Source organism: Cynocephalus volans, chromosome 2, assembly GCF_027409185.1.
Source record: "Cynocephalus volans isolate mCynVol1 chromosome 2, mCynVol1.pri, whole genome shotgun sequence".
Taxonomy (NCBI): Eukaryota; Metazoa; Chordata; class Mammalia; order Dermoptera; family Cynocephalidae; genus Cynocephalus; species Cynocephalus volans.
Genome location: NC_084461.1, coordinates 149,371,708 through 149,399,649, shown reverse-complemented (window position 1 = coordinate 149,399,649; position 27,942 = coordinate 149,371,708). Strand labels below are relative to the sequence as shown.

The 27,942-nt window shown below is 43.7% G+C and overlaps 1 protein-coding gene across 1 annotated transcript in view; it reads right to left on the bottom strand.

Moving 5' to 3' along the window:
- WWC1 (WW and C2 domain containing 1) overlaps nucleotides 1-27,942 on the bottom strand; it is a 151,201-nt gene that overhangs the window by 63,097 nt on the left and 60,162 nt on the right. Inside the window, exons 2-3 of the mRNA XM_063086920.1 lie at nucleotides 15,560-15,669; nucleotides 4,460-4,663 (exon numbers count right to left, since the gene is read on the bottom strand). Coding sequence (XP_062942990.1) covers nucleotides 4,460-4,663; nucleotides 15,560-15,669 — 314 coding nt within the window. The remainder of the gene's footprint in view (nucleotides 1-4,459; nucleotides 4,664-15,559; nucleotides 15,670-27,942) is intronic.

The following is a 27,942-nucleotide window of genomic DNA, read 5'->3' as shown; positions in this document are numbered from 1 at the left end:
ATCCTCGATATCGATGTCTTTATATCTTTTCTCTTTACATCTTTCTCTGGTCAGATTTCCCAGACTCTTATACTGTCCAGCCTAGACGGTAATGGTGTGGCACTATTCTGGGCATCAAGTGGTACATGAGAGCTGAGGTCTCAAAATCCTGTATGTCCATGTTCCTGTAGTCACTGTGTTTTCAGTACAGCACACCCCGGCTTTGAATTTGCCTGGTATCCTGTAGTCCAGAGACTGTTTTACCCTCTCCACAAAGCAGACCTCCAGTCTTTCTCCAGGCTGGCGATGGGAAGTAGCCTGGTTATACTGATTTGGGAAGGGGATCTGATGGTTTAACTGTCTCAGAAACAACTTGCACCCAATCCTCTTTATTTGAGACCCTCTTCACTTTACTCCCACTTCCAGCGATAGCTGTTGCCACCAATTCCCAAGGCCTTTGTAAGTGCTCTATGTATACTAGCAAGTTGTCAGTTTTCCTTACTATCAGCCCATTTTCTCTTTTCTCAAGTCAACCAAGTAGGTTGCCACCTGTCTGCTTTCCAGCTTCCAAATTTTATTGTTACTCTTTCTTCTCCAATTCTCTCTTTCCTTCTGTACTATACCTTTAATAAAGTCTCTCATCTAAGATTTTTTTAGATTTGGGAATGAGTTAAATCAGATAGTTGGTTCAATTGGCATTTTTAACTGCAAAGCTCACAGTGATTTATTTTTCAAATGGGAAACCAAGGCCTAAAGAGGGGAAGGAGCATAGTGAGGTCCCAAAGAACCCAGCTCCCCTCAGTCTCACCTTTTAGAGGATGGGAAGAGCCAAGTGTAGCCCAGGAACCTTAGCATTTGACTGGATGACTTGGATTAAGAGATTTGGTTCTGAGGTCAGGTACATCTGGGTATAAAGGCTAGCTCTCCCATTCTTTACTGGTGTGACTTTGGGGAAGCCACTTCCCCCTTTTTGGGCCTCAGTTTCCTTTTCTGTAGAATGGGAACAACACTTTCTTGCAGGACTGTGTGTGAGTGTGGGGAGGGAGGTTACTTATGTAGAATGCCTAGCACATTGCCCTCCAGGCATACAATACAATGGGTGTACATTAAATGTTAGGTTTTTTTTCTCTTTCTCCGTGGAGCTAGAGATTACACCGGTGAATTGACAACAAAGTCTCCATCCCGAGGGCAGGGCCCCACTCATGGCTGGGACCCACCACAACCAAGGCCAGGTGGCAAAACTCTCACAAGCCCCAGCAGGTCATCTGAGTTAGAGGAGAGGCATGTGACCTCACCAGTTTGTCACACCAGAGAGAGCTCTACTTGGAAGGCAAACCTGGCTTGTAAAACCCGAAGAAAGAGTCATGTTGAGGCTTGGGTCATGCCTTGTTTAACTGGGATGTTTGGGTTGGGAGACTCCCAATTACTGTCTGGTTTGGATCTCAGATCCAGTTGCCTGAAAAGACCCCAGATCCCCTGATGGAAGATCTTGAACACTCAAAATAGTGGTGGCTTTGAGCCTGGTGGAGCTCTTGGGAGTGTCTGGAAGTCACATGACAGGGCTGTGGAACTATACCATTTACTTCCCATCTTTGATCACGTATTTATTCTTATTGCTTGCAGGGATCTGTTAGAACTCTTTGTCATTTACAATGCTAATAAATTCATAATAATAATAATTATTATTCTTTATTGAGAGCTTAAGAATGTGACGAGTACTATTCCAAGTACTTTATATTTATTAACTAAACCCCATAACACCCGTATTAGTCTGTTTTCTGTTGCTTATAACAGAATACCTGAAACTGGGTAATGTATAAAGAAAACAAAATTTATTTCTTGCAATTTTGGAGGTGGGAAGTCCATGATCCAGGGGACGCATCTGCTGAGGGCCTTCTGGGTGCAAACTCTGTAAGAGTTCCACGGCAAGATAGGCAATCACATGGCAAGGATGGCAAGAGCTCATTCATGTTGTGCTCTCCGTAAAAAGCCACCAGTCCATGCTGATGACAACCCAGTACACCATCAACCCATTAGTCCATGAATGGATTAATCCATTCACGAGAGCACAGCCCTTATGATCCAATCACCTCTTAAAGACTCCACCTTTCAACACTGCCATAGTCTGATTTCCTGCCTCCTTAACACTGTTACAATGGAGATCAAGCTCCAGTGAATTTGGGGGAGGGGATTCAACCCACAGCAATATTCCATGATGGTGACACAATTATTAGATCAATTTTACAGATGAAGAAAATGGCAGCAAAAAGGTGGCCTAACTTGTACAAAGTTACACTGCTATCCACGTGCATACCCTGGATTTTACTCTCCACTGTAAAAGTACATTTTACCCTCTGAAATTAGTAAGTGATTTGTGGGGCAATACTTTGGGTCCATGTAAACATCCTGTCCTCCAAAACAGGAAGTTTGTTTTTATATATACTTTTCAGACTGTGGGACATTAGAGAAAGAAAAAAAAAATCGCTTCACTTCTTCAAACCTGAGTTTCAATAGGGACAGTAATATCTCCTTTCCAGGACTGTAGGATGATAAAGGTAATGTTACAGACTGAATTCTCTCTTTCCAAAATTCATATATTGAAGCCTTCACCCCCAAAGTGACGGTATTTGGAGATAAAGCCTTTGAGAGATAATTAGGGTTAGATGAGGTCATTGGGGTGGGGCCCTCATGATAAGATTAGTGCTCTCTCTCTCTCTGCCATGTGAAGACACAGAGAGGAGGCTGCCATCAGCAAGCCAGGAAGAGAGCCCTCACCAGATCCTGACCTTGCTGGCATCCTGATCTTGGAATTCCAGCCACTAGATCTTTGAGAAAATAAATGTCTGTTGTTTAACCCACCCAGTCTATGGTATTTTGTTATGGCAAGTTGACTAAGATAGATTAAGTGCTAAAAACCTCAAGACAGTCTCTAGAATACCATCTGACCCAGAAATAGCTAATGAATGCAACACAATTCTTTTTTATAATCTCTGAGATTCTGGGGTTTTTCCTGAGTTGCCAAGGAAAAGAGCAAGGCTGGGACAGTGAGTCACCAGGCAGGATTTGCCCCATCCTACTAGCAGACAACTTCTCAAAGTGAGGGCTTCACAGAGGGGGAGTGCCCAGTGACCAAACCAAGCCATGGCCACCCTGACACCATGGCTCAATACTGGTCCCAGTGGCCTGGCCCTCACTGAAAATGTTGGGGGAATGACAGAATGGTCTCTCACCAGCTGTAAGACCCGGGGCATGCTGTTGGTCCTAAGCTTCAGTTTCCTTATCTGTTAAAGGGAATATTAATTGTACTTGCTCATAGAACTGTCATAAGGATTAACTGAAATTGCATATTCAGACTGTAGCAGAGTGCCAGGAATGTAATAAGCACTCAATAAAGACAGGAAAGGTTTAGTTGTTAGAAACAATGGTAAAAGACAAAAAAAAAAAAAAACCCAATACATTGGAAAGGGTCAGTGGGCTCCTTGACAGCTGTTGACCTGGCAGTGCACAGCACTGGACATGAAGGACAGGGGACTCTGGCCTGCCTGCTCTCCTCCTGCAAAGACCAGGGTGAATAAGAAGACAGGAGCCCTGGCCTTACAAAGTTTATACTCTAGTGAAATAAATACTGGTAACACACAAACAGATGTACTGTGATATGAGCTATGACGAAACAAACAGAGGCTAATGTTGGAGAAGGGAGGTCTTTGGTGCAGTTGTCAGAGCAAGCATCTCAGAAGTGATGGCCTGAAGAATGAGACTGAAAGGATGAGGAGTTTGCCTTGCAAATGGATCACTAGAAAAGCATTCTAGGGAGAGAAATAGCAAATACAAAGGCCCTGAGATGGAAAACTGCAGGTCAGGCTAGGAGAGCAGAATGGGCCGGAAGGAAAGGGGAGGGGGGAGTCAGTATATCTGGAGCCTAGTGAATGAGAACATGAGATGAGGCAGGAGTGGCCAGCAGGGGCCTGAACACACAGGGCTATGGAGGCCCTGGAAAGAGTGATGGGAAGCCACTGAAGGTTGGCAGGTTGTTTCTAAATTGTGAGAAAATACACATAACATAAAATTGACCATTTTGACCATTTGTAAGTGTACCGTTCAGTGGCATTATCTTCCATTACCACCATTACTACCATCCATCTCCAGAACTTTTTAATTTTCCCAAACTGTGACTCTGTAGCCATTAAACAAGAACTCCTACTTCTCACTTTCCCCAGCCACTGAAGGGTATAAACAAGGAGATATGTAATCCAACTGGCCTTCTGAGATGATTCCAAATGAAATACAAATGGCTAATGAATCTGCAAGACAGGTAGGAGCAGAAAGAGCAGTAAAGAGGATGGTAGTTTGGACAAGGAGTGGAGATGGAGAAAAATGGGCAGATTTGAGAATCACTGAGAAGCAACATTGGCAGGACTCAGTGTGGCTGTTCTTGCTGGTATTAGTGTTGGTCGGGGTGCTGGTGGTGGAAGGTACTCACAGCTGACCTGGGAGCCCAGCTTGTGCTCCCAGACGGCATGCAGCTGCTGATACTCCTGTTGTGCAAGCTCCAGACGCTGTTGCTTCACCTGGTAGATCTCCTTTTGTGCACTCAGGGCCTCCTGGGCCACCACCAGGTAATCCTTCAGCATGTGCTCCTGTTCCCGCCGCCATTGTACCCGGGGGTCCTCAATCTGAGTGGTTTCTGGAACAAATCCCATAGACCCTAGGTCAGTACCTCACAAATATCTGTTGGGTTTGTGGCTTGTAGAAACCACTACCAGAAAACAAAGAGCATAAACATAGAAAAATCACAATAAATGCAAATGGGTTAAACTCTCTCACTAAACAACAGTCTCCATTTGCATTAGTCAAACAAAAAATAAACCAAAATCAATTTCCAAATCCCAAATCAATCTCTGTCTGAAATAGACAGGAGAAAAATCAGATTTGAGCTCTAATCTAGACAGAGAGGCTCAAGGACTTTATAGATGCTCATGGTCATCTGTTTTGGTGAAGAGTAAAGAAACAGAAAATAAAGTTTTGGAGGACATGGAGAAATAGGCACCCATACTTTGCTGGAAATGTAAATTAGAACAGCCTTAGTAGAAGAAGATCTGACTATGCAAATTAAGAGATTTAAAATGTTAATAGCCTTTGGCCAATAATTCTCCCTATAGTTATTATAACAAGTAATAAAAAATTCAGGCAAAGATGAATTTTTTCAAAAGATGAATTTTTACAAAATCACGATAGTAATAATAAATAGCAAGCACATATTTAATGTTTACTCTATGCCAAGCACTAAGCACTTTATATGTATTTACTTCTTCAATCCTTACACTAACCTTATAAAGTAGATTCTATTACTAGTCTCATTATACAAAAGAGAAAGCTGAGACACAGGGAGGTTAAGTAACTTTCTCAAGATCACACAGGAAATAACTGCTCCAATAAGTATGCCATGCTTATGTAATGCACTATTATATATTTATTTTAAACAGTAATAAAATGGAAAGGTGCTTATGATATTAAAACGAGCAAAAATGCAGTTGGAAAACTGACAAAATAATTTTGTATTTATCAAAATAAATATGTATATTCTCAAAAAGACTAAGAGGAAACAGCAAAATATTAACAACAAGCTGGGCAGTAGGATAGCTTTTTCTTTATTCTTTTTTTTGTTTCTAAATTATGTGTACAATAAACAAGTACAATGATAATCTGAAAAAAGGAAAGATAAGCTTTTAAAAAAATGCAGCTGAGCAGATGTGGAAGAGGTCAAAACAATATCAAAGAATCAATGCCCATGGACTGTCAACTCCTCAGTCACCTCCCAGTTGTTGGGTGGGGGTAGAGGGGACTGACAAAACAGAAATTGTACAATCATGGCCCTGTGGTGAATCCAGCCTGTCTTAGTCCAAAGTGTTTTATTAATTTTGAATTGAACACTGGTAGGTAAAAATATGGAGATCTATTAATTAAATTCTATGTATGACTTTTCTTGATAATTCAGAAGATCTGGCCACCTTGGGTCCACAATTTGCCACAGATTCCAGCACTCCATCCATCAAAACCCCATCTACTTCCTTCATCTATGTCATGTGCCTGGCCCTTGGGGACATTTGAGTTTGTGCCTCCTAACCTAGGCCCTTTAGTTCTCATTCCTCCTGAAGAGGTTCAATGAACATCACAAATGAAAGAAAGAAGGATCAAAGAAGCAGCAGGGCCAAGTTCTCATTCTTGCCAATAATCGCTGTGTTACAATGGGCAGGCTGCTTAACCTCTTCGAGTCTACTTCTTTATCTGTTAAGGAGGATAACAGGCCCTGCACCTCTGCTTCCCAGGAAACTGAAAAGCACTTGTGTCCAGGTAAAGTAAACAAATGATGGTGAGAGTAAAACTATTGACTACAACCTATCTTCAAAATTGTCTGTGAATAGCAATTCTTTAAGCCTTTCCTCCTCCCTTCCTCTGAGAAAGAAAAGGTCTAAAGATTGCTGACAGAGGCCACGAAATTGCTTCCCATGAATAAAGCTTAATATCCTTCAACCAAACAAGAGAGAAGAACAATTGGAAAGAAGAAAAAAAAAGACGGCTGGGGAAAATTTATAAAGCTGTGCTGAAGGACAGCTAGTGGGGGAGCCCATCTCCTATCAGCGGGTGTGTATTCCCTCAAAGTTAGGGACTCCTGAGTCCCCCTTAGGGACCAGCCCTGTACCTCCAGTGGGCACAGGCCATAGAAAAAAAAGCTCAGCCTGTCTTGGCCAGACTGGAGGTGTTTTTCAAAGTTTTTAACTTTTTGAAATTTACTTTTTCATTGAAAAACACAAAAAAGAAAAGTCCAACAATTCTGCCATTACAAATTTATAAAATAAGAGTTTCCATCTTTCCAATCCTACCCCCTAAATGTAACTTTTAGGAGTCTCACACACTAAAAAATACTGCCCTCTGATTATATACAAAACTTTGTTTATACATATACACCTACATAATGTTATTTTTAATGCAGCATAGGCCATGTCATACATATTGGTCAGGAACTTGCTTTCATCCCCAAGTGACAGATTATGTTCATCTTCTCTTACAGGCTCCCAATCTTTTAAATGGCTGTGTAGTAGTCCACGCTGTGGTATTAGGTTTTATTTAACCAGACCTCTATTGGGAAACATTTGGATTGTTTTCATTTCTTTTGCTACCACAACCAATGCTGCAGTGAGGATTCTCAAAAACATACTTTTATAAACTTGTGCTATTGATTCTGTAGGACAGATTTCTTAAAAGAGGAACTACTGGGCCAGAGGGTACACATAGTTTAAATTTTAATAGATACTATCAAATTACCTTCCAAAAAGTTCTGCTAATTTCTATTCTTAAAAGCAGCCTATGAGATTGCCTTTTCCCCCAAATTCTCAGTGAAACTGTTTTTTTTTTTTTTTTTTCAAAAAGTGAGTGCCTCATACAGTGATTATAGGTCTTCACTTAACATCAGACTCAGCTGAGGAATTTCAAAGAAACAAAAGCCAAAATAAAGGCCTGAACCCTACCCCAGAACACTGAAATCAGAATTTACAGGATTGCAGTTCAGGTATTGATAGTTTTAAGAAGCTTCCCCAGGTGATTCTGATATGCAGATGTGGCCGAGAATCCCGGCTAAAAATTAGAATCACCTGGGGAAATTTAGAAATTCCCCACGCCTAAGCCCCACCTCCAGGCCACTTAAATCAGAATCTCTGGGGGTGGAAACAAAGCAGTAGTGATTTACAAAGTTCCCCAAATACTTCCAGTGTGCCACCAAAGGTGAGAAACAGTGTCTAAGAGGTGGACAACACGTGGGGGCGGGCAGGCTGAGCTCCAGTTGGAATCACCTGACAGAGGGCTGGCTGAATTGCTGGGCCCTTGTCAAGTGCCCTGAGCAACACCTGGATACCTCCCCACAATGCTCTAGATTTAGGCTGCCAGTGCACTCTCTTTGGCCACAGGTCTCACTCCTGCTCCTTGGAATATAAAAGTATGTGAGAGCCTTAATTGAAGGCCTGGACAAGTCGGGTGGCTTGGCTACCATTTTTGGTGGCCCATAATCTTTTTTGTAGTTTAAAGCAACACAAATTGATAGATGCACAAGCTGACAAACACAACACACAACCCCACGCCAGAACAATGGTTCTCAGCCTGGTTGCACATTGGAATTACCCCAGAGATTTCCATTTAAGTGATCTGCAGTAGGCATCAAGGTTGTTCAAATCAACTTTATTAAGGCCTAAACTAAATACATTAAGGGGTAGCCATTTAAAGTGTGTAGTCTGACAAATGCATACACCATAAACTATCGTTCAATCATTTGCGGAACATTTCTTTTACTCCAATGATCCCTTGGAATTCTTTTACTCAATGATCCCATCCACCTCTTTCCCAGTTTTGCCTGTTTTAGAACATCATACATGAAATTATATAGTATACGCTCTTTGGGTCTCACCTCTTTCACTCAGCATAAGGTTTTGAGACTCATTCATGTTATATCATTTGTTTCTTGCCATTGCTGAATAATATTCTTTTGTATGAATGTATCATAATTCACTCTTTCATAAACCTCTTGAAAAACTGGTTGTTTCCAGTTTTGGATTATTATGAACAATACTGTAATGAACACATACGCACAAGTCATTGTGTGGGCATATGTTTTTATTTCTCTTGGGTAAAAATCTCTAGAGGTGGAATTGTTGGGTTGCATAATAAATCTATGTTGAATTTTATAAGAAACTAGCAAATTGTTTTCCAAATGGTTTTACCGTTTTACATTCTTACCAGCAGTGTATTAGAGCTCTAGTTCCTCCATATCCTTGTGAACAACTGGCATTGTCAGTTTTTTTCATTTTAGTCATTATGGTGGTGTTGGAGAAATATAGGAAAATGGTCAGGGCCCCTCAGATGTTCAGAATCTTGCCGAGCATCTGATGTAAATATGCACGTGCACCCAGGTGTTCCTTGTTATTGTCTAATGTAACTGTGCATGGGCACCCAGGTGTTTTGGGTTATGGACTTAGGTATAAAGGACTAACGGCTCTGATACAAGGGGCTTCTCCGGATGCTCCAAGAAGCCACTAGGGCGGCTGCTCCTGGCTCTGAATAAAGCCTTTTAATTTTTCACCCAGGGCTCCCAGGACCTTTTTCTATTACCTAGCTCCCAGGCCTGCATGTGGAGGGTTTGTGACCCAGTGTGGACAACAGGCTCGAGGGGTCTGTGAGCCCTAGCCCTAGCTTTACAGGTGGGTATGTAGTGGTAGTTCATTACAGATTTAACTTGTATTTCCCTGATGACCAATGATAAAAAGCAAATCTTTATGTGTTTCTTGGCCGTTTGTATGTTTTCTTCAGTGGAGTGCCTATTTAAATCTTTTGCCCATATTTTTTACTGGGTTGTTGGGCTTGTAAAATTTCTTTATGTATTCTGAATATGGGTCCCTTGTCAGATACATGTATTGCAAATATTTTCTCCTGCCTTTGCCATTTCTTAATGGTGTCTTTTGAAGAACTGAGGTTATAATTTGATGATCCCCAATGTGTCCATTTTTCTTTCATGGTTAATGCTTTATGTGTCTTGCCCAAAAAAATCTTTTCCTACCCTAACATCGTATAGATTTTCTCCTATGTTTTCTTCTAGATGTTTTCTAGTTTTAGCTGTTATGTTTAGGTCGATGGCCTATTTTGAGTTTATTTTTACGAATGGTATGAGGCAGGAGTGGAGTGTATTTAGAAGTGAAGGTGTATTTTTTTTCCCCCCTTATGGATACCAGTTGTACCAGCAATTCTTTAGGGGGCTCGGCTTGCTTTTTAAAAGCTCTCTAGATAGTTTTATTTAAAGATCTGTGTTCAATGCTATTCTGAATTGATCACACTCTGAGGGGTTCCTCCCACAACCCGGCCCTTTTGCTGACACCACCCTTCCTCAAGTCTATCTCACCAAAATAAATAACTTTAAATCTGGGCAAGCCAGTTAGAGGCCACCTTGGCCAACTATTTTTTAGTTTTTATTAAAGTTCTGCATGGACACAATTTAATAATTCAGCATACTACAAAGTTCACTACATAAAACATCATTCCCCCATCTCCTCTCTCATATCCCTTTCCTCAAAGCAGCTACTTCCAGACAGAACTTTTAGCTGATGTAGTGCAGCCACCAGGAGAACCACTTCTCCATCCCTGTGCCCCGTGCTTCAAACCTCTACCTACATTCTCCACACCTTCTCCATACAGCACATATGGTCACCACACTCACAAGCTCTCTGCACATCCCACCTCCTTACCATACATGCCACACACACCCCCACACGGTCAGCCCTACTGTGTTTTCCAAGAGCTTTAACAAGAACAATTGTCTTAAACACCCGAACATCTGGAGAACATTCAACTTTGTTACTATGCAAGGAATGCAAATTAAAAATGATGAAGTAACATTTTAAACCTAGGGTAAATTTATCAAAAATCAGAAAAATGGAAATAGCCCCATATTGACAAAGGTGTGGCGAAAACATGTACACCTTTTTATGGCTGTGTCAATTCAGACTGATACAATCTTTTGGAAATACTCATCAATCTAAGAAAAAAGTCCGCAAAGTTAACTTTGGACTTAAGAATTGTACACTTGGAAATGCATCTTCAATAAATTATCAAAGAAAAAAGTGACATGCATCAAGGTTCTCCCCCTAGTGCTATTATTTATAATAACAAAAATTGGAAATAACCCGAAAGATCAACAACAGGGGCATTATGCTACTTTCGTTTTATGTGTTAAAATGTACTGCTACATCCTTTTGTATTATAAATAACAGACATGAAGACTGTAGTATCCCTCAAATATTCATGATATAGTACAAAGAGAAAACAGCAGAAAACCTAATTTGATCGCTGATTAAAACCATCTAATCATGATGTACGTAGACAGCCATCAAGGATACCAAATACTGACATATGACTTAATGAAAGTTTTAGAAAGAGTTGTATGTATTTGCTGCTTCTGATTGCCCTCCTCCTTTTTTTTCTGTCAGGTTTTTGCCTCCAATCCTTATCCAAAGCTGCCCTCCAAATTGAGGTCAACAGTGTTACCTGGGCTGCTAAATCTATTGGTCAATTTTTGGTCCTGTCAGCAGCACTTGACCCAGCTGACGACCCTCTCCTTGATACACTTGCTCATGTGGCTTTTCCTCCCACCTCTCTGACCACTGCTTCACAGAATCATTGCTGGTTTTCCTCTTCCCATTGTCTTTCTGTTGGAGGACCTGTACTGTTGGGCTTGGGCTAGGGCTCAGACCCTTCAAACCCCTCGCATGCCAGCTACAAGCCAGCCTGGGTCACCAGATCCCTCACATACAGGTCCATGAGCTAGGTAATTGGGAAAGATCCCAGGCTGTTGGCAGATAACATGAGCTCAGTTCTCCGCTTCCTCAGCAGCAGCTTACAACAGGCTCTAGCAGCAGTGGCAGTAGCCTCTGGGAGGGTCCCAGGGTCCCTGGCAGCAACAGCTTGCAGCAACAGCCTCCAGCAGCAGTAGTGGGCTCCCCCCTGGCCTGCTCACCCAGGAGCAGGGGGGCACTGTGGATCAGAGCCACTTGTCCTTTAAAGTTAAGTCCAATGATCCAGGACACCTGGGTGCGAGTCAGACAACCCAGGAACACCTGGGTGCACATACACAATTACATTAGATAATAACTAAGGAACACCTGGGTGCATGTGCATATTTACATCAAATGCTGGGCAAGACCCCAACCCCCCGAGGGACCCTGAACATTTATCTTCCCTTTCCGTATAGGACCCACTGCTCATTCCTTGGTCCTCTTCTGTCTTCATTCCTTTGGTGATCTCATCCAACTTCATGTCCTTAAATACTATATATATGCCAGCAACTCCCAAATACACACCTTCAGCCCAGATCTCTCTTCCAAACTCCAGATTCCATACACTGAACTGTTAAGCAACATCTTTTCAGATGTGCAATAGATATCTAAGGCTCAACATGTCCAAACAAACTCTTGTTCTTCCTTCCTAAACCCACTCCTTGGGTTTTGTTCATTCAATTGATGGCAGCTCCTCCTTTCTAGTTGCTCAGCCCCGAAAAGGGTCATTCTTTCTTTTCTCTTTCACATCCCGCATACATGGAATCTACTGGAAAGTCCTGCTGGTTCTGCCTTGAAAATACATCCAGCACCTGGCCACTACTCATTCCCTCCACCACCAGAGCCCTGGTCTAGGGCACCTGGACTATTGCAATTGTCTCTCACAGGTCTCTGCTTGCCCTAGTAAGGTCTAGTCTCAGCACAGCAGTTAGACAAACCCTTTTATAAGTCAGATCATGTCACTTATCCGCTTAAAACTATCCAGGCTCCTATCTCACACAGAGTAAAAGCCTAAACCCTCAAGGCAGACCACTCTCCAATATGTACCCTGCTGCTCTCTGGCCCAAAGTCCTTCTTGCTTGTTGGACTACATGCACACGTGCCTCCTTGCTATCCTTTGAATAAGCTAAATGTGATCACACCTTAGAGTTTTTGCTCTACCTATCCTTTCTACTTAAAATGCTCCCTCACCTCCTTCAAGTCTTAGTTCAAATCTCATTTTCTTAACAAGGTCTTCTTCCCTGAAGACCCTACTTAACACTGCCATTGGCCACTGTTACCGCTGTCCTTCCCCCACTGCCCCCAAACACATCCCAGTACACCTTAGCTCTACATTCTGCTCTTTTTACCATAGTACTGAAAATTTTCTAACACACTACATAGTCTACTTATTTATTTCCTGTCTCCTCCTGCCAAAATGAAGTCTCTATGAAGGCAAGGATCTTTGACATTTTGCACTCCCACATATCTCAAGCTCCCAGAACAAGTGGCCAATAAATATCTGCTGAATGAATGCATGAATGTTGGATGATGAATTTATGATTGTAGGGAAAATGAAGGAAAATGGTCAGAGCCCCTCAGATGTTCAGAATCTTGCCCAGCATTTGATGTAAATATGGATGCGTGCCCAGGTGTTCCTTAGTTATTGTCTAATGTAATTACGTATGTGTCCAGGTGTCCTGGGTTATGGACTTAAATATAAAGGACGAGTGGCTCTGATCCACAGGGCCCTCCCCACCCTGTCCCCGGGGAGTCCGCTACTGCTGCTGGAGGCTGTTGCTGCCAGTGCCCCTGGGATGCTCCGAGAGGCTGCTGCTGCTGCTGCTGCTGAGGACTGAGCTCATGTCCTCTGCCAATGGCTCCCAGGATTTTTCCCAATTACGTAGCGTGGCTGTATGTGAGGAGTCTGGTGACCCAGCGTGGCATGTGAGGGGTCTGGTGACTCAGTCTGTACGATGGGTTTGAAGGGTCTGAGCCCTAGCTCTGACAATACAAATGGAAACTTAGTATAACTAAAATAATGAAACATTTTGGCTTTAGTTATGAAATGCTTAGCCATACAAATAGTGTAGCTGTTGTCTCAACCCGACTCTACACTCTGCTCTTTTTACCAGAGAACTGAAAAGTTTCTAACACACTACATAGTCTACTTATTTCCTGTCTCCTCCTGCTAAAATGAAGTCTCTATGAAGGCAAGAATCTTTGACAACTGGTGTAGTCATGTAGCTTTACAATGATCAAATTGTTATTTGATTATATTGTGTCTAAACCTCTCAAGAGAGGAATTTCAGTCCATAAACAACACACACACATACACACTGAATGCTTGAGCCTCGGTGGTCATATTTGTACTGTATTTGTATCAATGGCTCTGAAGAGGTGGTACCCTTCATCCAATGACACCACCTTCAAACCAAAAGGAAAGCAGGAACCTGATAGCTGATAAAACTACCAGATAGACTTTTTCCTGTTGTGGCCTCATTTAATCACCCTCCCCCCAAACACCCAATTTCTGCCATCATCCCCTCTAGAATAAATTCTGCCATGGTTGCTACTCCTTCCTTCTATTTCTCCAACAACTCCCAGAGGCACCTGAAAATCCCACTCCCGCCATGAGATTTTAATGAGGGAGATGCACTCAGCAATTAGAAAGAGGAAAGGACTGATTAGGGTTCCTGTATATCAGTGTTTAACCCAGCATCCCATGCACCCTCCAAGCATTAACCTCATTCCCCATACACACTCAATTAGGCATATTTACTTCTCATTATCCAGTATGCAATCATGAGTGCTAATAAAAACCTTTGCTACCCCCAACAATGCAATTAATGCCATTAGCTGTCTCTCAGAAACTCTCCTATGCTTTGGTGCCAACAACAGTCTGCTCGTCCCTCCATTTACTCATGCATTCACGCACGTAGGCCCTTTTCTCTTTAGCGAAAGTTAAGTGCACACCTACTATGTACCTTACACCAAGCAAAGACCTGGGACTAGAGACACGAATTAGACACAGTCTAATTAGAAGAACTTGCAACAACAGGTAAGTGATTATAATAGAGTGGTGAGGTGAGGGGCACAACAGAGGTGTGGCCAGGGTGCTGCTGAAACCCAAAGGAAGATGTGGATAGGGAAGCATGACTCCACTCCCCAGTGCCAGTTCACATCCCAGCTCAGCCATGTTTTAGCTGAGTCTTGGGCAATCAATCGCTACCTCTAAATCCCATTTATAAGATGGGGATAATCACCCTAACTACCCACAGGATAGATGGGAGGATTAAATGAGTAATGCCTACCAAGTGCCTAGCACAGCACATGGACAGTGTGTGTTCAGTAAACAGGGGCTGCTAGGATTTGGTGCTCTGTTCTCAGCCTTCAGTCTTTGCCAGGCACATCACATTTCATTCCATTCTCCTCTTGCTTGAAAGGATAAAGTTCAGAAGGCCAAGAGTGAAACAGAAAAATCCCCTTTTCTGTAACACAGACAAATGGGGCAGCAAATTTCAGAGGACAGAAATAGTCTTGGCCAAAAGGGTGCACGATGGATGGGGCCCAAACATAACACCAACTCTCCCTAGCTAGGGGACTGCTTTCTGGTTCCTCCACCTGTCAGACAACATGCTTCTCTCCTTCTCAACCAGTTCCTCCATCACTGGCCCAGGGACAGAGATGCTACGAATCTTCACACTGGATCAGGATACTCAGATTACAATTACAAAGAAAGGTTGGGATGATTGGTATGATGGACTAGAGACACATACTCTAATACCAACCCACTATGGACATATGGATCTGTGTGTACACCTCTAGGGCTCTGGCTGCTTTAAAATGGTTTTGCAATGACAATGACACATTCACATTTTATGGTGAAAAAAAGCATGTATGCATCTTTCACATACAAACACACATGATTGGGAAATTTCTGGAATGATACACAAGAAATTATTAGCAATAGTTGCCTCTGTAAAATTGGGGAGATGGATTGCAAGAGGAGTTTTAATTCTATTAAAAAATCCCTCTAAATGGTTATTTTTACATGAGCATACATTATCTACCTATATCTACATTGACATCTCTACATCTATTTAAAACAAAACAGAATCTGGCTTCAAGAGTCTCTGCTGGTGGTTCTTCCTGACTAGGTGGGAGGGGTGAGAATGAAGGTAGAGGGATGGAGAGGGGGCATGGGGAAGGGAGGACCGCCAGGAACTTACTGGTGTTGTGGTCTATGAAGTAATCTCCAACCTGTGGGTCATACGCTTCTTCCCATCCTAGCGGCAACTCATCACTAATGCAGTCAGCAAAGGTGAGCGGTTTGGTGTACCTGGCAAGGAGAGGAGAGACAGACTCCATCAGCCTACAATCTCTGAGACTCCTGCAACCTGCTGCTTCTTCTGTGCTGGCCCGACAGATCCTGAAGTTTTGCATATAGCACCAGCTCTGCTCTCCCTGTTGTTCCCAGGAAGGTGAATGCATGCCTGCAGCAGCAGGATAAGATCACCTTGGTAGGGAGGCAGAGAATCTGCATTCTGGCCCCGGCTTTGCCACTAAATTGGTAGTGATTTGAGCAAGTTGCCTTCCTTCTCTGGGCCTCTGTTTCTGCATCTCTAACTGAGGGCTTGCAGTAAAGGGCTCTAGGGCCAAGTCTTGCTTCTTGAGTTGGATAATAGCCCTCTCCGGCTTCTCCACTGGCAACTCACTTGCCCACCACAGCTTCAATCTTTACCCTGGCTTTATCCCATGTCTCTCATGCTCACTTGTCCCTTGGAAAGCTGGCTCACTGCAACATCTAGAAGAGCAGATGTTCCGTCTCTGTGAATTTAGCCAATGAGCAGTATTTATTTGCCTCTTGTACTGGTTCCCAAATGCCTGCACACACTGCTGGCTTTCCCTAGACAATCCAGGCCAAAGTGATCTTTCATCAACAGCCACTCATCCCACATGTGGGGAGTGAAGTGGTCGTAATTATCAGGTCTTAGTGGCAAAATCGAACAGACAAACACATCACCCAACTAAACTAACAAAGGCTGGTCAAGGTTGGAAAACTGGATCACAAACCATTTGTCAAGTATTTTAGCCAGAGTATGGGGAGCCTAGGAATCTAGGCACATGAGACTCAGCCTGAGAGGCCTCTCCAGACAGCCACTTTGGTGTCTCCCCATTGCCACCTCTGTTTAAAACACATTCTAATATTCCCCACTCCTGTCTGTTTCCTACCCCCTCCTAATTCTGGAAGCCCAGCAGGCTCTGCTTTATACCCTTTCTACAGATTGGCAAACTCAGTACAATGGGACAGGAAGGAGGATGACCAGAATAGGGTCTAGGATTTCTGATCAAGGGCTTCCTTCCACATCATGAGAAACCTCCCCCCATCTTATCCTGTACAGTCTCCTTCCCTCTTAAACCTATTCCAAATCAAACTTAAAGAAAAACACATGGGGAAAAAGAGACACTGAAAGAGCTCCTGGTGGATAGGGCCTGGTATGTCCATGTACCACTGTATATCCAGGGTCTGGTAGGCTGTGAAAAAGATCTATTGACTGAATGAATGGATATCCCAAAAGTTTCCGTTAGTAATTTACTGCTGCATTGTGGAAGACTGTTGGTTCCATGAGGATGAGGTGAGAGAAATATATGATATGCAACAGACTAGGCACTATCACATAAGGATTCAATAAGCATCACTTATTAGCTGTGTGAGTTAGGTAACTTACGTAACCTCCCCACGTCTAGTATTTTCACCTGTAAAATGGGGATAGTAATAACTCTTCAGGTTGTTGGGTAGGTTAAATAAGGACACATCTATGATATATTTAGCACAGATGCTGGTGTGAATGAGCACTCAAAAAACATTAGTTATTACCTCCACTCATCAGAAGGAGAAACTGAGGCAAAGACAAACTAAATAACATTCTCAATGTCAATGTCAAAACTGGGATTTTGAGTAAGGCAGTCTATCTCCGGTGCCCCTCCTGTGAGCTGCTAGGTTCCCTTAAAAGCTGACATCTTTGGTGCATTTCCTAAGCTCCATGGAAAATCACAAGCCACTGCCCTGGAGTAAAAGAAGGAAAAAGTGCAAAAGACACAGGTGATGGGGACTTTCCTCAGCACGGAATACTTTTTGTTCAAGAGCACCTGCACCAGACAGTCTGGATATAGTTTCCACAAAGCTGTTTTTAGCCCACCCCTTTCCCCCATACCCTCTCAGACTTCAGAAACAAAAGGCTCCTTCCCTCGGTGCCTTCCCTTGCTCTAACTTTTCCAGGTGGTTTGTTCCCTCTTCCTCATGGTGAATTAAGACCAGTGACCAAGAGCCAGATCTCATCCAACATCATCTTCTCCAACAAATCTTTGAAAGGGTCCCCAAAGAAAAACTCCATGGTGAGTCAGTACTCTGCTACTGATGACAGATACATCTGTAAGGGAACAGGAATGCTCAGGCCACCAGGGAGATCTCTCTCTCTGGCTCATTCTTCTTGCTGCACTCTGCCCTGAGAAGCCCCACCTACCTGCCTGCCTGCGGGGATAGGAATCTTATTATATACAGTTTACAATCCAGAACACCAAGAAGGTATGTCCTCTCTCCACAGCTCTCCTGAATCTGTGTATGGATCATCACTTTGTCAAAGTTCTCTCTGGGGACTGATTAAATGATTTTAATCAATAGTGCATTCAAGCAACAGAATCCTTTGTCCAGCATAGTTGGGGCTCAATGAATATTTGTGAAATGGGTGAATAATGAATATACAGGAACAAAACCAAGAATGATTAGTGTTCTATATTTTGCCAATATGGAAGGATGCTCTCAATATACTGTGAGAAAGACAACACTGTTAAAAGATAAAAGCTGCAAGATACTGTTACAGTATAATATTTTGCCTAAAGAGCGTGTGTGTGTGTGTGTGTGTGTGTGTGTGTGTGTGTGTGTAGAAAATGAGAAGAAATACATTAAAATGTTATCTGCGTAAAAGGATTTTTATGTAATTTTAAATTTTTTCTTTTTTTTTTTTTACTTTCTCAGTAATGTTCATAATTAATTATTATTAAAACATTCAATAACCACTAAATCTAGGTCTAGAAAGCAAGTTATGTATACAGCATTCCATCTCTGGATAGTAGGTTCTCTTACACCATTTCACAAATGAGAAAACTCACTCAACATCATGTAGTTAGTAAACACCAGAGGTACAACCTGAAGCTCCACTGCTGTATTCCAAAACCTGAGTTCTGCTAATAAAAATTAACAAGACTAAGTGAGTCTGAGAACAATCTGGAACACAAAGATATACTAGAGGTACAGATGATGAAAGTGGACCACAGGGACATCTGAAACAAGCAAAAGGCAAGGAGTTTTAGCATATTTGCTATCTTCATTTATCTGTATGTTGGTGCAAAGATATTCAATATCTTTGAAAAATCCATGGCTGCTTAATGAAAAGACAATGAAATGCTTCAAAGTCATCAGTCGTCAATACAAATGCTTCACTGAGCTCTCTGGGTGTGAGGATGGAGAGATGGGTAGGGGACAGGACTGAAACATCAAAAATGCACTACTTTTCCAGAAAATCATTAACTCCACCTATCGTTGCAGACTTACATGATACATATTCATCAAAAATTCAATAAATGTGAGCTACAAGCATCAGTAACGTAACAGACATGTGGATATCTTACTGGGGCTGAGATGCTGATCCCACTTGCAGTGAACGCAGACTTTGTGTTCAGCAGGGATAAAGCAGAGTGAGGCAAGTGGACCCAAAGTTAGGAGAGGGCATAAGGAAAAAGAAAAGTTTGGGGTTTGATTCAGGTTCCCCTTCAATGCAGTCATGAGGGAACGGTCAGAGGGATGATATCCTGACTCCCAGAGCTTTTCCATGGGAAAGAGAAAAGCTTCTACGGAAGCCTATGCAACTTACAAGGAATCTGGACAGCAAGGTTCTCTCCGGAACAAATGCCAAGAGGGAGATGAATTATTCAGTGTGTGGAGATGTGTCATTCACAGAATCAGGATGAAGAGAAGTGTTTTTAGCCGCACAAGGATTCGAACACACACACACATGCACGTGCTCACTCTTCCTGCCAGGGAGAGGAATTGTCCGTTTAAACCAGTTCCCCCTGGGAAACTGTGGGTGCTTCTCTGGCCTGTAATGTTTCACCTTGGGCAAGTGCCAAGAATGCGAGCTGGGAAGAGATGTCCGCTTTCAGATGTGGCCAGGACTTGGGGGCATGCCTGGAACTCCCAGCCCCCACCCCCAGATGAAGCAATTCACCCCCATCCAGCCTGGTCTGGTCAGTCCCTGCCACCAGCCTCTATGTTCTGGGCTGCCAAAAACCCCAATCATAAAATCAAATGACCCAGATGCTGGAGGGGTGAGAGGGAGGGAGGGAAGGGCACCAAGTCAAAACGAGTTCTGCTGCTTCTTAATTATAAACCTTTGAAGGAGCACAAACATTCCTGAATGTTTCACAACAGGCCACCTGGAAAAATGGCCCGGATGTGTCGCCTTGGAGACAGGTAGGCTCTGCCAGGAGCACCCTACAATGAGCACATAGTCACACCTGTTAGGGAGAGCTGCCTCAGGATCTGGGGCCTTCAACAGGCCCCTTGCCCTCCTCTCGGGGGCAACCACTAGTGGGCAGCTGGGTGTCACTTTCCTAGCGGCCTGTGGGCGAGGCTCTGGGGACACATGGCCTCAGCGGACATTCATATTCAGAAAGTGTCTTTCCTAAGGAGGCAGATTGAAGGAGGAGGAGCAGAAAGCCTTTTGCCAAGTCTAACGCTGGGTGGTGATTCTCTTGGAACCGAAGAATGCGTAAGCTATCTTTCATGTGCCTAGTGTTTCCCGAGCAAGCCCGAGATTCCCACAGTAACCTCTTTATTGCCATCCAGCAGGACGCTGGCCCCGACTCTGCTCCATCCGAGGACCAGCTGGGAGGGATCACTTTCTAAAGGGCCCTCCAGACTCCAAGCCAAGAACTGTCCAAACTTTCAGCTGAACCTCTCCTCTCTGGCCCAGGCACAATGGCCAGGCCGGTTCTTCCTGTCCTGGGCTGTTTCACACACATAGTTCCCATAGCTTAGATTGCACAACTCCTGATAAAGCTCCTTGACCTCCGGCTGCTTTGGAGCACCATTCCTGAGCAGTCCCTGCACCATTTGCTCCTGGAAGGCTGAGGTGAGCAGGAAGAAAGTGTGATGTTCAAAGTTTGCCTGCCTTTCTTTAATTCAGTTCTGTTCAAACACCTTTACTCATTTGTCTAACAAATCTGGGGATGATAAAAATAACCATCTCACAAGTTTTTTAGGAGGGTTGAGCATAAGACACACAGTTGAGCCTTACTAAACACCAACTACAGAAGTGGATGAGACAGGGAGGGCCCTGCTATGAGAGTCAAGTGGGAAAGACACAGCCCAACCAGAAGCAGATCGACACCATCATTTAGAGGAGATGTAAGCTATTCAAAAAAAGACGACAACAGGGTGTTGGGATCAAGTGCAAAGGCAGGTGGGCAGTCAAGTGAAGACTCAGAGAAGGTGACCTTCAAGAGGAGACCAGATGGTGGGAAGCAGCCAGTCACCTGAAGATCTGGGGGGAAGGCGATGGGAACAGCAAGTACAAAGGCTCTGGGGCAGAATGATGCTGGTGAGTTTGAGGAACAGAAAAGAAAGTTGGTGCGGCTGGAATGAAGTGTGCTTGGTGCAGAGTGACTGATGGGGTGGAGGCACAGGACCAGCTTTTGGGGCTCTGGGGCCCCTGGTAATGACCCTGGACTTTATTCCTCTGAGCACTACCCACGTGCTGAGCTGTAGGAGGTGACCCAGAGAAGCGCCCTGCCTCACCCTCTGCTCTCCTCCTCTCACTCTCATTTTGATCAATCTGTCAAGCAACAAGAATTTATTGCTTGAACATAGCAGCCCAGTCACACGCTGAGTACTAGAGCTCAGACGTTTGAATAAGCCTGGTTTCTGCCTTCAAGAGTAGAAGGTCTGTCCAGGATGACAAGGCTCACACTTCGAGCAGGTAGGGAACAATCCCCATGACATTCCATGACAGTGTATGTGGCTGTGACGTTACCCAAGGCTATGAGCCACAGATAATTAGAGGATGCAGGGATGTTTAATAAGTTGCCAGGTCAGCAGCACAGACGCGAAAGGCCAAGGGGCTGGGAGAAGGGAGAGGCTGCAGCAATGGGGTGTAGTCAGGGAGGAGTCCAGGGAGAAAGAAAGAGAATGTGGTCGGCTGCATGGTTAATGAGGAGGCAGGGGAGATGTTCCCACAAGGGCTCAGGATGCGAGGCTGAAACCCAGGCTCCGCCTATTCCAAAACTGTGGGTGTGTTATGTAACCTCGTTATGAGGAGTTTCCTTCCCTGTGAAACTTAGAAGCCCCAGTCTCAAAAGGGTGTTGTGGGGATTAAATTAGACAACCTATATAAAGTACTTAGCACAGGCCTGGCCCATCATAAGACTTCAATGAATGTGGGTTAACACCATCAGTTCAGAGACCTCTGTACACCATGAGAATCGTGTTCCTTCATCTTAAATCCTTAACATGTTAGCCATCACCATCATCACCACTATTCTTCACCCCAAGAGACACACGGTGGGGGTTAAAACTCACAGGCTCTGAAGTTGGCCCTCTGGATACCAGTGCAGGTGCTGTCACTTACTAGCTCTGTCCCTTTGGGCACGAACTCTAACCTCTCTGACTTTGCCTCCTCATCTGTAAGATGCGGATGCTCAGGGTGACTACCTCATTCACATGGGCTGTGCTGAGCACATGGCAATCCAGGCCCCAACAAAATTAGCTGTTATGATGAGTTAGAGATTATACTCCTATTTTCATGATGGGGAAACTGAGGCAAAACAATTGTCCAGACTTGCAGAGTGAATAGCCTCGTGCTGCACTATACCACCTCTCTTCCTGGAGAAGATGGTACTGCTTAAGTGCTCTCTTCCTTTTTAGAAATTTAAACCAGACAAGTTAGGAGATGGTAGCTGGATTGGATCTGGCTCTCAAAATCTGCTTTGTGAAGAAGGTTTATACCAGGAATTCCCAAGTTATTCTTCTCTTAAGCCCTTCCTTCCGTCCTTCTTGTTCCCCACTCTCAAAATACCTGTCTCCACATTCTGGCTATTCGACCTTCAGACCTCTTTGCTTCCCTACTTTGACTAGGCTGTTTTACTCAGAAGCTTTCTTGGCCTGGTCACTTCCACTCCTGGAATTCTTTTATGGAGAAAAGAAGAGGAGGGAGAGCTAGAGGGAAGATTCCAGACTGCTCCCCACCCCAGATCCTTCCCGCCTTCTGACAGAGCCCCCAGAAACCAGTGGTTCACTGCCCCCTGCCAAGTCTGGATGTGGTCTTCACTCTGCCCCACCAAGTCCTTGGGCTCACACACCTGTGCAGGAAGGCCTGCTCCCTTCCTTCGTCTCACCATCTCTATGCCCACTCTCTCTGCCTGATTGCCTCCAGCTCACGGGCACAGTGGTCACTCTGTGCTGTGATTCCCCTCTGTGTATCATCTATTGGAATTTAAGACTACAGTTCTGAGAACCAGGTCATGGGTTAGAGTAGGCAGGGTCAAATTCCGCCCATGGGTATGTTTATCTACTACAGTGCTATACTTTAAACATGGAATTAGTGCACCTTTGGGGGCAGGCACTGCTGTGGCACTCGGTCCCCACTGCTCCTTAATGTGGTACTTGGTAATGGCTAAGAGCACAGGCTCTGGGGCCAGACTCCTTGGATTTGAATCCAGACTTTGCCATTTTCTAGCTGTGTGACCTTGGGCAAGATACATAAACTCTTTGTGGCTCAGTTTCCAAGTTTGCAAAATAGGATAAATAATAACACATTTATTGAGAACTCACTATGTGCCAGCAACTGTTCCGAGCATTTTACATTTATTACTGGCTTTGCCCTCATAACAAGTGTTTCAAGTAAGTCCCATTCAGACTTACCTCTATGAAGATTAAATGAGACAATGCATGAGCAGCACTTGTGTACACAGTGAGTGCTCAAAAAACTGTGAGTGATTCATTATTATTATTTACACTGCTGTTCAAATGAGGCCCCTAATGTAAAGATTCTAAAGAATATTAAAACTAAGAGGGATCTGACAAATTAACCCCATTGCTTTACTGATGAGAAAACTGTGGGACAGAGAGAAAAGACTTGTCCAGAGCCACCCAAGGTCCCAGTGGCAGGGCTGAGATTAAAACCTGGAAACTAACCCCAAGCCTGCATCCCACTTACGACATCAAGAGATCAAGTCAGCCTGGTGCTGGTTTCAGCTCCATTTAAAATGCAACACATGTCTGAATAGTCTCCAAGAAATACTTATTGATAGCATTTTTCTAGGCTAACTAATCCTATTTTACTGGAACGAGAATTATCACTGGGTGAGAACTGAGATGAAACCATGAAGCTCCCATTCATGGAGAGACGAGGTTGGGAGGTTGGCCCTTCATTTTGCTCATTAACTCCCCAAAGCCTGATTTCCTAAAAGCCTGACACCACAGCAGAACAGAGACCCTGGTATACCTGTTTGTCCCTCACCCAGCTCAACCCCAGCTTTATCCTCATTCCTGAATTAGGAGTTAGACTACAGAAGTTCTGTGCCCTAAAGAAAGGGCCAACTTCCAGTTCCATTCTTTCTAGTTGTACAACCTTAGCCCATTCCTTTCTCAGCTCTGAGCCTCAGTTTCCCCATAGGTACAAAGCAGTCAAGAAAATCTGCCTCCCAGGGTTCTTGCAGGGATTAAATGAATTAGTGCATGGGAATGACTCAACATAGCACTGGCACACAACCCAGGCAGGCCTGCAGCCCTCCTCTTTTCTGTGTTTCAGTCTCTGGGGATACTCAAGCCCCAGCTGTATTCCTTCCAGTCCCCTAAGCTGGGTTTCCAAGGGCTCTTCCCAGGTGCTGGGTTGTCCAGAACCCTCCTCAGAAATAAGACTCCACATAGCACTGCATACAACCCAGGCGGGCTACAGCCCACCCTTTCCTGGAATCTGGCCATTCCAGAACCTTCTGCTCCTTGAGAATCTTCTGGTCCTTCTCGAAATGGAATTGGCCTGTGAAGTCTTCCCTGAGATCCTGTCAGACTTAGGGCCCCTTCCATAACAGCATGGTTTAGACAGAGCACTGGAAGGGAAGAAATAAGATCTGGGTTTGAATCCTGATGCTGCCCTCGGGCAAAGCAAGGTAGGACCCTTGGTTTTGCTATTTGCAAAACCAAGTAGCTGGAATGTAACATCTTTAAGGTCCCTTTGCAGCGCTGGCCTTCACAAGTCTAATGTCTGGTTTGCCTGTCCCAAAGGTTGAAGGCATCTTCCACTTGGCCATTTAAGTAACAGGCACTGGACCATATGCTCTATGAAAAAAAGCATTTCCTTTATCTTCACAATTTTTCCATGAGGCAGGTACCACCAATATCATTTAACCAGCAGGAAACTCGTGCTTAATAGTAATAGTAATAATAATAATAAAAGCTAAATTTTATTGAGTGTTTACAAAGTGCCAGGCACTGTCCAAGTTCCCTTACATAGACTCTATTTCACCAATTCTAAGATGCACATTTTTAAACACATTCAGCATCTCTGAAATTGGGATTTGCATTACCACTGTTAATATCTTACCACCTCTGTCAGCCAGGCTGCAGTCTGAATGGAGTGTCACTGCCTATATGTGTACAGATATCAAAGGCGCCTGCATTGCCCCTCGTGGAATGGGTGTCACAGGCTTGGGATAAAATGCACAGAGAAGAGTGGAACACTTTGAAGCCCTAGGAACCAAATGGTTGTGGAGAGGGGTGGAGGAGGCTGTGAACAGACCCGTTTAGCAACATTCCCAAAGCAGGAGACCAAAGTAGGCTAACTCCACATAATTGCCAAGCTGGCTTCAGAGCCCAGCAGCAAAAGCTTTGAGTTCCTTTGTGGGTCCTTATAACAAGGTTGCATGACTAACACTCTTAAGGGCACAAAGGACAATATTAAAAGCACAGACATCAATCACTTAGTTAAAAAGTGACTCCAAAAAATGGGATTCTGAACAGGAAGATGTTTTAGGAACACTGGAGCTTATTTTACTTATGTATTCCTTTTTTTGTTGTATGCATAAAAGTGATATGTGATTAAAAAGAAAACCTAAGTTTGGAAAATTTATTTCAATAAGCTTGAAATAAACATTCTAATTAATTAAAATATATTGGGTCATAGTTTAGTTGGCAGCATTTTCCCTTTCTTATGGCACATAAAACAGTGGTATTTCTTAAAGTCAGGGTCATGTACATTTGTACTAACCCCAACCTGGAAACAACTCAAATGTCTATCACTGGGCAAATGGACAGAAAAACGTGGTGTATCCATACAATGGAATACTACTCAGCAATAAAAAGGAATGAACTATTAACACATGCAATAACATAGATGAATCTCAGAAACATTAGGTAAAATAAGAGAAAAAAGTGACTATATATATGATTCCATTTATATAAAATTTTAGAAAATACAAACTAATTAACCTACAGGGACAGAAGGCAGATCAGTGGTTGCCTGGGGATGGGGGTAGAAGGAGAAAAAGATTACAAAGGGGCATAAGGAAAGTTTGGGGGATGATGGGAATGTTTATTATATTGCTTATGATGATGGGTTCATAGATGTATGTGTATGTCAAAACTCATCAAATTGCATCCTTTAAAAACATACAGTTTAGTGTGCTTCAATAACTCCTCAAGGAAATTGTAAGAAAAAAAAATAAAACCCCTATATACAATGCAACATGGTATTAACTTATTTAAAATAATTTTATAAGTACTATTATTAGCTCCATTTTACAGGTGTGGAAACTGAGGCATGAGAAGTTAACTGATTCATCCAAGGACACTCAGCTGGTTGAGAAGAAAATCCAACTGGCTTCAATTCTCAGCTCTGCCACTGAGTGACTATGGCCAAGAACGTTCTCCTCCCTGGGCTGCCCTTTCCCTATCCCTATCACGAGAAGATAAAACAGGATTGCTAAGGGACCTTTCACCAATGAGTTTCCATGACTGTGTCCCAAGGACTTGTCCAAGGTCAAGCAGTCATAAGGTGGACTCTCCCGGGCACTCAGATTACCTAACACCTCACCTAGCTCCCCTTGCCCATACTCATTCATTCTCTGAACACACCTCCAGACATCACCTTATTGTCTATAGCAGATCTCTCCTCTGGGATCACTGTCAGCAGCCCTTTCTAAGCTCAGCTGTGCACTGCATACTAGAGGTGTCCTGCCAGAACCCTAGAGACACATGACACTGGTCCCCCAGGTTGCCCACTCAGGCAGACAGGGCTTTCCTGATACCTGTCCTAGATGCTGCAGCTGGCATGTCTCAGAAAACACAAGTCAGCACGGCCTGGCCAGGTGCAACAATCTGAAGTCTGTAGACTCCCAAGTGTTTGCTGATCAATCACAGTGGGCAGACTGATGTAGCCCGGAAGCTTGTCTTGCCTGTCCATCCAACTGCTATTTCTTTATTTTTCAAGACCACAGAGGCGTACAGTAACTAATTACAAAGGAGCTTTGCATAGGAGTTGAAAAGAAAATGGTTTTCACCTCTGAAAAATATGACTTTTTTAAGGGTTTATGTTTCTGCCATCATTGAAGGGAAGCCCTACCTACAAGTCAACATGAAACACCGAAATGTCCTGAACTGAAGGCGGTTGGATTAAAGTTGGCAGGGAAACAAATAAGCAGTTAAAACAGCTATTTTGGGAAGCTCTGGAAAGAGGCAGATACATATGAATTATTCATTCATACTGCTAGGATGACTTCTGGGCACTGTCCTCTTTGCCTCTGCTCTCTTTCTCCTGTTCATTCAGCCACTCAGGCACAGAGAGGGAACACAATACCCTGGCCCATGCACACACATGCATACGTGCCCCCACAAGGAAGCCAGGTTGCTACTCCAGATGGTGAGCCACACGGAAAGAGACCCACAGGCTGGCATATGCTTTCACCTCCAGTGCCAGGGAGAATGTATGAATTTCCAATTGGCCCAAGAAGAGACACATATACACAGGTCACAAAAGCACATGTGCAGTGCAGCAGAGAATATATTGTATTTCTAATATTCCGTAAGCTTCCTACCTGCTCTGGGATTGATTTGGCAGCTCCATCAGCAATGGTTGAGAGATTAGCAATTAGTTGATTCCACTGTTCTCTCTGGGATCCACAGAGGAGAAGAGAAAGCACTACTGAGACTCACATTGAGCCCACCCAAGATCTGACATCAAAGCATGTGCCCAGCAGGCTGGGTGGAAGCACGCCACCTGGACTCTGAAGAAGTCAGCCCTTCTTGCTGCGTGATGATAGAAGCAGCTCTGTGATAGCATATCTCATATTTATCAAGGTGACCTTGGTCAAGTCCTTTCGCCTCATGGGCCTCAGTTTCCCCATCAATAAAACAAGGGGGTTGGACTTGATCCCAACCAACCCTTCCAGGCCTGGCATTACATGGTGCCATTTTGTCATGAAAATCTTTTGTTTTGTTTTTTTTTACCAATAAAGGGATCGCAACCCCAGGCACAATGTTGTCAGCACCACGCTCAGTCAG